We start from the raw sequence: 12138 nt of genomic DNA on the forward strand, positions 1-12138 counted from the left end.
AACCACGCCATGGCTCCAGGTGGTTCCAAGGGCCAATATTGAAGGTTAGATGATAGACACATTTTTGTGTGTAATTTGTCCTCAATGTCTGTATTGTTGGAACTCTATTTTTGTACTAATATTGTGTTTTTATGTATTTTTAGGAAATAAACATTTTTGGAAAATTCGGCTCGAAAAGTTGATTTTGGCACCCGGAGGACTAGTGTTATTCGGACTCTCGCTTTTGGAAAAGGGGTAACCTAATTACTAAGGGGAACCCCCAGGTCACCCCCAAGGAAGCTGCTATTCGCACCCCCAGTTTGGTTAGGGGGAAGTCATCTTCATTTGAATTTAAAGTTTTGGCGGGAAAATATCTTTTCTCTCTGGCAGATTTGCCAATTGATTTTTGGGCGTGTTGGAGATCGATTCAATGGATGGAATCTTTTGGAAAGATTTGCTTGATATTAACATAGTTAACATGTGTGTTGGAATAAATCAAAATGGGCTGTACACGCTGTTTGATTCAAAACAGGAAATAATATTTTCATAAAACAGGGGAAGAGATACGAGGATTTTTTGGTTGTATTCCGGGAAATATATATGCAGTAAAAGCAAGACATTGATTTTGGATTATACACTATTGATGGGGAGATATTTTGAAGCACTTTCCAGCGTAAAAAATGATTCTCGTGAACTGGCAGGAGAAGAAAATATTGAAAATATTTTCCAGAGTAAAGAGGATGATTCTCGAGTTATTGTGAATGATTTCTTCCTCCTGTTGTGTATAAATAGAATCTTGGGTTGGAAGAGAAGGTTGTCGAGAGTTTGGAGGAGAGAAGGAACGCTGCAGAATCGAGAACCATGAATTCTCTCTGCTGCTGCTGCTGCCATTGATGAAGATGAAGAACACGAAGAACAGACAGCCAAAGACCGCCGTTCTTCAACAGTGTCTAAGACGCACGCCCGTGGGTCGTAGTTCGTCGTACAACAGCAGTTACAATTTATCGTTCTTCTTATAACAGCTGAACAGCGCCTTTGCAACAGTTATTTCTGTTGCGATTTTTCTGTTCAATTGTTTTACACCTTTTCTTCATTTGTAAACCACTTTTTGAGCAATAAATAATTATGTTGAGAGCATTTTTACTATGATGAGCTAAAACCCAACACTGGGACGACGGAGGAGGCCAAACTTCATACTTGGGGTAATTTCATTTAATTCTTTTTTATGACTTTTGCATTAATTTAAAATTGAAATATGATTTGAATTAATTGGTTGTTATTTAATTTGATGATGTATGCTTGGCTTAGGTGTTTTGATACATCATGCTTAGGACTTACAATCAATGTTTTGAGAATCAATCTTGGCAATAAATTAGAGTCGATATATTTAATATATTTTTTGAGCTATTATTGATAAAAGAATTATTATTTGAACCTTAAGAAATGAAATTGGCGGAATCCTAGTCCCAGTACCTCTCGCCCATTGTGACAAATATTATGTATATATTTTTATTTTTAAATCTTTACAAGTCCGAGCAACGAACTTTTACTACCACTTTCAAAATTATAACATTAGACAGCCCATAATCAGAAGTTTTGGTAACTAATTTAACTTCCGATTATTTCAAAGACAAAATTTGAAAAGTATAAGTTTTTCCAAATTCTGATTTTTGGGCCATCGTACATTCAGAACTTTACAAAAAAAGTATCCTCCGAATGTTACAAGTTCAAAACAAACCACACCATGGCTCCAGGTGGTTCCAAGGGCCAATATTGAAGGTTAGACAGCCCATAATCAGAAGTTTTGGTAACTAATTTAACTTCCGATTATTTCAAAGACAAAATTTGAAAAGTATAAGTTTTTCCAAATTCTGATTTTTGGGACATCGTACATTCGGAACTTTACAAAAAAATTATCCTCCTAATATTACAAGTTCAAAACAAACCATAATCGGACGGTTTAGTTTTTATTACCCTTTCGATTATTCTATGTAAAAAAACTGTTTCCTGGAACCAAACAACACCATAATCGGAAAGAAAGTTGACTCATAACATAACCGAATATTACAATCGGTAGGTTGTTTAACAAAATAATCTACCGATTTCGTATAATCGGCTAGTTTTTATATTAATAATACTCCGATTACATCCATTACATCAAGTTCAAACGGCCTTAACCTTACAATTTCGTCAAAAGCACCTAAATCCATACTCCTAATTGACCATAAAAGTATTAAAACAGATCATAAATTCCAGTGACCATAGAAATTGTCCCTCTTGATTTTGTAGCATCCTTCATGTTCAAATCGTTTCCTGTAGAGGTCCATATACCGGCGATCCGCAAGATTTCTCTGAAATTACGAATGAGTAACAAGTTAGTACTAACTTTTGTTAATGAGAATTGGAGTTACAGAGATACTTACTCGTTTTTCATACGTCCACCAAGGAAAAGCGTTCCTAACAAACCGTTCCTCATCTTCAAGTTTGTCAATCTCCTTATCGAGTGCATTCTTTCTCATCTTAATGTCATTGGATGATCTTCGAATTCGATTACCATCTAAGGCCTCAAATACCATTAAGATACAGTTCCATATCTGCTCTTTGGATTCCGATTTGTGGATCTTGTGAACACGATCATGAGCAGTTACCACAACCCACGCTCTATAAATAGCACAATCTTCTTCTTCGGCAAAAGCAATATCCATGTTTTTTGTTATGAAAATTAAAACTGAAGAGAGGAAAGAGTTTGGTGCAATTGGGGTGATAGATATGAGTTTCTTCATATAGGTTTAGGGTCCAACGGCTCTTTTTGTTTTTCCCCAAAACTCCAACGGCTAATTTGACGAAAGTTGAATGTGGAGAAACCAATAATCGATAGGTATTGTATTTAGCATATCTACCGATTATGGTAGCTTTCAAAATATGAATTTGGGGCAACTTATAATCGGTAGGTATTGTATTTAGCATATCTTCCGATTATAGCAGCCTTCACCTTCTTCTCTATACCTCTAACAACTCACAAATGAAAAAGAAATGGAAAAAATGAAAGAGAAATCATTCTAATACTGCACCGACTACAATCGGAAGTCTGGGAAATATTTTGGCTTCCGATTGCAATCGGAGGATAACAATGTTATCATATCCTCCGAATATATAAGGGTAATTTCGCCATTACGAATTACGCGAGATAAGGGCTGACTACATTTTCCCTTTGGGTGACCTTTTTTGTTTTATTGTTGGCCCCTAAATCCTTTCGAGTGGCCCCTATAAACGCCAGGTTAATAAACGCTATGGAGAGGAATGTTATAGGTTGTCCATTATGGATGCAAACAATGAAGAATCTGTTCTCGCAAGAAGCAAATTTAGTATATTCTCCATTATCAATCTATATTGCTTTAGGATTATTAGCTTCAAAGGTGAAACACGAGCTGAACTATTAGGGTTTCTAAAATGTCAAACTCTTGATTCTCTTAATGGGTCTTATGAAATCATTGAATGAAACCCAAATTCAAGGACAACCATCCCCGTTATCTCTTGTTAATAGTGTTTGGGTCAATGAATCTTGTGAATTAAATCCCAAATTTCAAGAGGTTGCAAATTCAATCTTTAATGCACATGTTCAAGCTGTAGATTTCGATCATAAGGTAAGAACTTTTCTATTTATTAATTATTAGCTTTCGATGTAGAATTTGTATTCAGTTAGAGTACTTACATGCAAGCAAATTATTTTTACGTAATCAACGGATACCAAACCATATAAACCTTTGTGATTAGAGTTTCATCCGTCCTGTTGATCCAGGTGCTAACTTTTAGTATCAATATCGGAATAACTGATATCTTAATCCTCGAAATTAACATAGGAGTACTACAGATTTTCTCCTCGCCAACTAATTACTGTTTACGTATTTGTTTTTCTTTTGAAGGCTAATGAAGTGAGACTGATGGTTAACGAATGGGTGGAGTCGAAAACTAGTGGAATAATAAAAAATTTAGTTCCGGAAGGATCATTCGACAGGACCACAATGGTTGTGCTGGTGAATGCACTCTATTTCAAAGGAGTATGGCATCAAGGTCAGTTTAACGAAGGATTCAGAATTCTATTTACTTGATGGACATTCTTCTGTTGAAGTCCCATATATGAGTAGTACAGAGGAATACCAATACATAGCGTGTCAAAACGGCTTCAAAGTGCTTAAACTTCCATATCAATTACAAAAACAAACAGCGAGCAGGGGTGAGAATGATAATCCGTTCGATGATGATGACATGTTTGATGATAGTGCTCAACGTTTTTCTATGTATATTGTATTACCTGATAGCCGGGATGGACTTGGAGAGTTGATAGACAAGGCAAATAATTCAGCTGGATTTTTGCACCAGTGTGTTCCAAACTACATGCCATTGAAACGAACAGGAGAGTTCAAGGTCCCAAAGTTTAAGATAACATTTGAATTTGACGCGAAAAGAGTTCTCAAAGATATGGGATTAGTATTGCCTTTCAGTTTCCCAAGCAGAATTGACTGAGATGGTGGGTGCTATTGGTTCCATTAGTAAAGCTTTTCATAAGTGTTTTATTGAAGTTGACGAGGAAGGAACTGAAGGTGCTGCTGCTACTCTTTTAGAGTTCAGTTCTTTTTCAATGAGTGATTCTCCTCCTCGACTACCACCGATTGAGGATTTTATTGCAGATCATCCTTTCATGTTTATCATCAAAGACGAATTTACTGGGGTTTTATTATTCACCGGATATGTTCTTAATCCCTTGCTATAACTTCTCGCTCACTAACCAAGGTTATTTCCATCGTTACTGGATATACTATATATATACAGTGCTAATAAGCAATGAGTTAAGATATATTTTTTCTCGTTTAAGCAAAGAGTTAAGTTTTTTTTTTTTTTTTTCCAGATAGACTGAGTTTTTCTTGTTTGGCTATCTTTTGTCGTAGGATTAATTTGACATTTGTGAAGAGTTTAAGAACAATGTTTTGGATTTCATGATTTTCTTTCAAGTTTATAATTTCTTGTTATTATGGCTTTCAAATACATATCAGTCCTTCCAAAGCAATCACACCTGAAACAAAAGTTTTTTAATCTGTATATATTGGATAACACTTTTAAACCTTCACCTTGTGAGTATCCAAGAAATCACATCTTAAATTTTTGGGGAACTTTCTTATTATCAATTTTTAGGCAGATGTCTCGAACATCCACAAGATTTCTAGTTTTAATATCTTGAGCATATCAATTGGAATTTGTACACCGCGAAAGTGACACTCTCGTGCACTCGGAAAAATTTGAGGTGCGGCACACATGTAGTCTTGAGTGATATCATGGATTTCTAAACACATAAATTTTGAGGTGCACCAGGAAGACCAATGAGTGCAGAGCACGAGTAGGATTCTAAGAAAGTAGTATAAATTAAGAAGGTTGATAGGAAATCTACTCATAATTTCCTAGAAGGGACGTGCCATCCACTTCAAGTCAACTGGTGGGAATAAAAAATTCGAACTACTTGGTCTTCAAATAAGACCTCCTGCTCATCACTTGATCAATACAAGAGTCATTGCTAAAACCGGCTGCACTCATCTTAGATTTTTACAACAGAAATTATGGCAGATATCGTCGGAGTTAATACCGTTGATCAACTTAAGGCAAACATCTCTCTTTCAGGTAATTCTTGGATCCTGGCAAGTTTTAACTAATCATTTGTTGAGTTAATCTTTCCTATTCTTAGATTGTTAGTAATAATTTTTATTTGATTACAGCTTCGGGCGTGGATGGATTAAACGGAGAGAAAGTAAAAGCTGTGAACTTGGGTAATTGGTTGGTTATTGAAGGATGGATGAAACCTTCACTATTTGAAGGCATTCCAGTAGGAGATATGCTTGTAAGTATTCTTTGGGGTGAATTTTGTGGGAATTTACTTGTAATCTTGGTGGTTAATAGCTGGTCCTCTATTGCAATTTAATATGCAGGATGGAGCAAAGGTTCGGTTCAAATCCCTGAGCTCAAATAAGTACGTAAGTGCAGAGGATGGAGGGAGTTCCTGCGTCGTCACCGTAGACAGGGAAGTAGCTAGTAATTGGGAAACCTTCAGAGTAAGATGTACAGCCACAAAGAATAAATATGTGGATCCGAAATGTGTTGTAGATCATTTATGTATCTACTCTGTGTTATATTGCAGTTATGGAGAGTGTCTCAATCGGAATTTCAGTTTCGGACCCATAATGGACAGTTCCTATCCTGTGGTGGAGAAGGGGCTTCTGTCTCCGTAACATCAAATTACCCGTCTTCGACAGAAACATTTTCTATTGTAAGGAGTAGCAATGATCGAGTTCATATTAAACTATCAAGCGGTACATATTTGCAGGTATGATAGTACTCTGATCAGCCATTTAAAGTTTCGGGTGTTGTTGTAATTCATATATATGATATTTTTGAGTTTTTTAGGTGTCTTCTGGAAATGAGCTCAAAGCAGACTATATAGGGATCCCAGAATGGGAAGATAATGCAGCCACATTTGAAATGACTTTTGAAGGTGGAAAGGTCATGCTTGGAGAGTACCAGCTGACCAATGGGTATGGATATGAAAAGGCGACAGAAGTACTTAATGTAAGTTCCCAATCCTCATAACAGTTGAAGTCCCTTACTCATAGTAATTAATCGACTGCTCCATTGATCATGGAAAGTTATAACTTATAACATAAGTACTGATGTTATTGACGACCTTGCATGATGGAATGTTTGTCGGTTCAAGCCTCTGGGTGAAAGGGGACATGGTGAAATATGAATGACCTTAATTTTACTTTTAATTACTTGAACTGTAGGAACATTGGAGCAGCTATATTACACAAGCAGACTTTCAGTTTCTTAGCGAAAACGGTATAAACACCGTGAGAATTCCTGTTGGGTGGTGGATTGCTCAAGATCCCAACCCACCGGCTCCTTATATTGGGGGAAGTTTGGCAGCTCTTGATAATGCATTCAAATGGGCACAGTGGGTCTCGCTTTCCTAATTTTCCTTTTATCATGGTCCGTAGCTAGTGTTTCTAACTTTCTAACACTGGTGATCATAATTGCTTTCATAACTTCTCTTGCAGGGAGTACAACATTAAATGCATAGTCAACCTTCATGCAGTTATTGGTTCCCAAAACGGATGGGAGCACAGCGCTAGTCGAGATGGTTCTGTGGACTGGGGAACATCTGATGAAAACATCCAGCAAAGCCTTGATGTGATAGAATTTCTAGCTTCCAGGTAAAATACGTTTATCTTTAAATACAACTACTCCTGTACCAGTCCTAACGAGAATGTCATATCCTTCATTTGCAGATATGGAAGCGATCCTGCTCTATTGGGGATTCAACTTTTGAATGAACCAAAATCTTCTGAAGTTCCCTTCTATGTCTTACAAGATTACTACTCAAAGGGATACAATATTGTGAGGAAATATTCAGCTACAGCTTACGTGATTATGTGTCAGTTTGTTGACACAGACCCAACGGAGCTTTATCATGCGATTGCCAAATTGGGTTTATCAAACGTAGTGTTGGATTTGCACTTCTACAATCTCTTCCATCCAAAATTTGATAAGATGGGCTCAACTGAGAATATAGAATTCATAAAAGACAGCAGGAAAGCTCAAGTGGATTCCCTAAACACTGCTAATGGCGATGGACCACTAGTTTTTATTGGTAAGACTTGTTAATTTGTGTTTATTGGAAGTTCGCGTGTATAAACTGCTAGTTTCCTGCTTATGTTAAAACAAGAGGTATAGCTTGTTCATAGCAACATTAAAAACCAGTACCTGTATACAGGGGAGTGGGTAAATGAATGGAGTTTTAGAGACGGTTCTGAGGAGAATTATCAGGACTTTGGTAGAGCACAGTTAGATGTTTACGGTTCAGCTTCTTTTGGATGGGCATATTGGTCATTCAAGAATGTTAATGATCATTGGAGTCTCGAGTGGAACATCAAGAACAAAATCATGCAGTTATAGGTAGGAACGAACAAATACATCAATTTGTAGTAGTAGTTAAAGTATGTTATTTTATTTTATGCAACTCTCTGCTTAACTTCTTATGTACTTTGTCAATAGGTCATCAAACTTCACTTGGAGAGCATTGGTTCATTGGATGCTCGTAACTCATCCAAAGCAATTTGTGGTTATTCGTATTGGCAAGTAGATATTTATACTTGCACAGAGATTGTAATACAATAAAACCTCTCTTTAAGAGAAAACTTTATACAAGTCACTGAGTGTATGGTCCCTGCTTGTGTCAGTTTTTAGTGTATATTGTAATAAGTTCGGTGTGAACGAATTTGCAGACATGATATGTTGCATCGGAGAAGATGAAGTAAAGAAAATATTGCAGCATATAAATTTTATACACATTGTTAATCCATGTATCTGTTACGTATCTCTGTTAATTGAGTGTGTGTGTACTGATCATCTTAATATTACTAAGGTACCACGATAAAGCCTGGCCTCATAAACGACTAAACGAGCACATCTACAGCAAATAATCCGAAAGTACTCAATAAACGATTTTAAGGCAAAGTGCATTTCCAACTTGAGACACAGTGTTGAAGTCAGACTCGGCACACAGAAGAAACAACCAACATAATTTAGTAAAATCATCAATGATGATAACAATGTCCACTATCGAAACCCAATAATATCACCATATGGACTTATGGTTAACTAAATACCAATGTCAGCTTGAACCAACCAAGAACCATATGTACAGTGAAGCTAATTAATAATATGTTTAGAGATAACCTGTAGGAAAAATCAACCTAATACACAATACTTCCAGTCGATGGAAACAAACAGATCTTGCCAAAGATTAGAATCATAACTTAAACCAAGGATTGGGTTCTGTGACATACCTCAATAGTGTTGTATAACTCGCAACAGAAGAACAAGAACCAACAGCTGTAATTGAGAATAGAGTCTTTTCTTCTCTCTCAAATCTGTTGTATATGGGATACTTCGTAGCAAGTTAGATGAGAAGAGGGACTCACCTCCTTTATATTAATCTCTGATCCTTACCCATAACGAGAAATCAGAGATAAGCAACAATCAATTAGTTCCGAGAGGGTTCAGAGAGGCGATTTTTCTTGCGACGTTGACTCTGGTCAAGTTTTTATTTTCTTCAAGATCTGAGTGGTTTTCTGAGATTTTGATTCCTGTTTTAGTTATCTGTGATCAATGATTGGTGTTGTTTTGATTTCACAATTTTCCTTATGATTCCTTTTCTCTATTCTGATTATTATGGGTGGATCGATGGATGTGAATTTTGAATCTCATTTACATGGAGATGATAATAGTTCTTCTAGAGTGGGATTGTTTGGGGCTTCTAATAACAGGGTTTCTAGTAATCTTCGATGGTCTGATATGTTGGGTGTAGGGAAAGATGAACCTCTTCATGATCTTATTCCTTATGCACCTCCAGGTCTGGTTGGGGGTAAGAAACTCACAGTGTTTTCTGATGATGAAGTAGAGGATGATGTTCATCGATGTGAGAAATTGGTTGTTGGGTGTTTTGTGGGGAAGCGATTACCATTTTTGATGGTGAGGAATTTTGCAAAGAGGGTATGGAAGCTAAAAGGTGAGATGAAGATGACTCTTCTAGGAGATGCAGTTTTTGTGTTTGAATTTGATTCTGCAGAAGATAGAGCTATGGCTTTGGAGCATGGGTGTTTGTTTATTTCTGGACAACCATTTGTTGTTGGACCCTGGTCACTAATGATTGAACAGGAGTTGGCTGAACTGAAGACAATTCCTATCTGGATCAATCTGAGAAATGTTCGTCTCCATTTATGGAATTCTAAAGGGCTAGGTAAGTTGGCTAGTTTCATTGGAGTTCCTCTTTTATTGGATAAACAAACTGCTACTAGATCTAGAATAACTTATGCTAGAATTTGTGTAGAAGTGAGTATTGATTCTGATTTACCAAGTCATATTGATGCTAAAGTTGGGAATACTGAAATTAAGGTTCCTGTTGAGTATACTTGGAAACCTTTAAGGTGTTCTCATTGTGCTGTCTTTGGACACTCTACTGAGAAATGTGTTATTGCTGCTGCAATTGCAAATGTTGTTGCAGTCAAAGCTGCTGCTGAAGCTGCTGCTGAAGCTACTGCTGAAGTTGCTGCTGCAAAAAAATTAGCTGAAGCTAGTAAGGCAAAGGATAAGCCCGTGGGTGGTAATGAAGGATGGGTGGTGAAGAATCGGAAGAGAGGAAGGAACAAAAACTCAAACCAACAAAAGAGTAGCACTGCTGGCTTGGATGGGGCCTCAACTAGTGGTACTGCAAATATGGTGGAAGTTCCAATTATGATGAATAACAAATTTCATCAGTTAACTGAGGAAGGGACTGGTGAGTTCATGGAGGTGGTCATGACTACTACTACCAAGGATAACCATAGGTTAACTCCTTTTGGTAGTAATGATACTGCTGATGGAAGTCAAGTTTGTCCTCAGCCACTTAGTTTAATTTCAGGGGTTTATGTGGGTAATAGGGAAGTTGGAGATACTATGATTGGTTTTGTTTTGAATCAGGTAGAAAGACTAGATGAGGGTCAAAAGGAGAATGATGGTGCTAGAACTCATTTCCTGCCAAAGTCCTCTATCCAAGGGAAGAACATGTTGAATGTCAAGGCTGCAGAGAAGAAATCTCCAAAGGTTAAAAAACCAAACCCCTCTCTTTTACTATGATAAAGGTTGGTGGATGGAACATAAGGGGTCTTAATGATCTCTTATAACAAAGTGAAGTTAATAATTTTATTATAACTAATAAGCTATATATGGTGGGTATTGTTGAAACTCATGTTCAACAAGTTAATAAAGATTTAATAAAGATAGAATAAGGCATAAAATTTGTCATTCTTGGCAATTTGTGGATAATTATTCTCAAGATCCTTTTGGGAGAATTCGGGTAGGATGGAATGCTGAGATTATGTCTGTTAGTGTTCTACACATGTCTGCTCAAGCTATTTTTCTAGATGTTACTACTTTTCAGCATAAAATTTTTGTGGTTACTTTTGTGTATGAGAGTAATGACATTATTCAAATAAGACTTATATGGGCTGAGCTGAAAGCTTTTGATGCTATTAATAGTAAACCTTGGATGGTGTTGGGAGACTTTAATTCCATTTTTGAAGTTACAGATAAGGTAGGTGGTGTTGAGGTTACTCCTGCTCATTATTATGATTTTTGGGAATGTACTCAAGATGTTCATCTCTTTGACTTAAGGTATAGTGGTTGTTTTTATACATGAAGTAATAAGCATGAGGATGATACTAGGCTTGATTCAAAGATTGATAGGGGTGATGGTGAATTTGGAGTGGCTTGAAGCTTATGCTGAATCTGGTGCTGAATTTCTTGTGCCTGGTATCTCAGATCATAGTTCAGCTGTTGTGAGTATTTTTGAAGGTAGATTTCATGGCCCCCCTCCTTTTAGATTCTGTAGTTTTTGGGTTGAGAAGCCTGATTTCTTGGATGTTGTGAGGAGTGTTTGGCAACATCCTGTTCATGGCAATCCTATGGTTGTTATGGTGACTAAACTCAAGAGGCTGAAAAAAGTTTTAGGAGATTGGAAGAATGAAAGATTTAAAAAGATCTCTGATCAAGTGGTTGCTGCTCAGGCTAATATGCAAGATCTCCAACAACAGTTACAACTTCATTCTTTTAATAGGGACATTGCTAGTAGAGAAAAATAAGTTGTTAGTTCTTATGCTAAGCTAGATATGAAGAATCCTTGGCCAAAGAAAAATCTAAAGTAAAATGGATGGAGGTGGGTGATTCTAACACTAGATTTTTTCATTCCAGTTTGAGGGAAAGAAGATCAAGGAATAATATCCTTATCCTTAATTCTAGAGATGATATCAAGTTGGAGGATGATAGAAATATTGGTGCTGAATGTGTTGAATTTTTATCTCTCTATTCAATGCAAATCCTTCTAGCTCTTCTTTGGATATTCTTGATGAGTTGCATTTTGAAAGGTTAGTTTCTCATGAAGATGCTTGTAATTTAATTAGACTTGTCACTAGAGATGAGATTGTGGAGGCACTTTCTACTATCCACTCTTCAAAGGCTCCTGGCCCTGATGGCTATAATAGTTTATTCTTCAAATCTGCTTGGTATGTGGTTGGTGAT

At 36.7% G+C, this 12138-nt stretch overlaps 3 protein-coding genes across 3 annotated transcripts; all 3 read left to right on the top strand.

The window, feature by feature from the left end:
* The first annotated feature begins 3452 nt into the window (after positions 1-3452).
* LOC113280778 (serpin-Z7-like) lies at positions 3453-4503 on the top strand. The gene is made up of 3 exons (XM_026529363.1): positions 3453-3623; positions 3903-4050; positions 4109-4503. The coding sequence occupies exons 1-3, from the start codon at positions 3453-3455 to the stop codon at positions 4501-4503; spliced, it is 714 nt and encodes a 237-aa protein (XP_026385148.1).
* A 992-nt stretch (positions 4504-5495) lies between these two features.
* LOC113278592 (glucan 1,3-beta-glucosidase-like) lies at positions 5496-8383 on the top strand. The gene is made up of 10 exons (XM_026527398.1): positions 5496-5649; positions 5745-5866; positions 5955-6077; positions 6164-6349; positions 6430-6591; positions 6807-6976; positions 7080-7235; positions 7311-7672; positions 7796-7977; positions 8077-8383. The coding sequence occupies exons 1-9, from the start codon at positions 5589-5591 to the stop codon at positions 7975-7977; spliced, it is 1524 nt and encodes a 507-aa protein (XP_026383183.1). The 5' UTR covers positions 5496-5588; the 3' UTR covers positions 8077-8383.
* A 323-nt stretch (positions 8384-8706) lies between these two features.
* LOC113284604 lies at positions 8707-10957 on the top strand. The gene is made up of 2 exons (XM_026534104.1): positions 8707-9823; positions 10088-10957. Exons 1-2 carry the CDS (start codon positions 9256-9258, stop codon positions 10696-10698), a joined length of 1179 nt encoding a protein of 392 aa, XP_026389889.1. The 5' UTR covers positions 8707-9255; the 3' UTR covers positions 10699-10957.
* Positions 10958-12138: the final 1181 nt, after the last annotated feature.

The sequence above is a fragment of the Papaver somniferum genome, chromosome 5 (assembly GCF_003573695.1).
Source record: "Papaver somniferum cultivar HN1 chromosome 5, ASM357369v1, whole genome shotgun sequence".
In the NCBI taxonomy this organism is placed as follows: Eukaryota; Viridiplantae; Streptophyta; class Magnoliopsida; order Ranunculales; family Papaveraceae; genus Papaver; species Papaver somniferum.

Coding starts and splice junctions, on each gene's coding strand:
- LOC113284604 (XM_026534104.1), top strand. CDS start 9,256: ATGGGTGGATCGATGGATGTGAATTTTGAATCTCATTTACATGGAGAT. Junction 9,824..10,087: donor ATGGAATTCTAAAGGGCTAG/GTAAGTTGGCTA, acceptor ATGTTGTTGCAG/TCAAAGCTGCTGCTGAAGCT.
- LOC113278592 (XM_026527398.1), top strand. CDS start 5,589: ATGGCAGATATCGTCGGAGTTAATACCGTTGATCAACTTAAGGCAAAC. Junction 5,650..5,744: donor GGCAAACATCTCTCTTTCAG/GTAATTCTTGGA, acceptor ATTTGATTACAG/CTTCGGGCGTGGATGGATTA. Junction 6,078..6,163: donor GTAATTGGGAAACCTTCAGA/GTAAGATGTACA, acceptor GTTATATTGCAG/TTATGGAGAGTGTCTCAATC.
- LOC113280778 (XM_026529363.1), top strand. CDS start 3,453: ATGGGTCTTATGAAATCATTGAATGAAACCCAAATTCAAGGACAACCA. Junction 3,624..3,902: donor CTGTAGATTTCGATCATAAG/GTAAGAACTTTT, acceptor TTTCTTTTGAAG/GCTAATGAAGTGAGACTGAT. Junction 4,051..4,108: donor CAAAGGAGTATGGCATCAAG/GTCAGTTTAACG, acceptor CTTCTGTTGAAG/TCCCATATATGAGTAGTACA.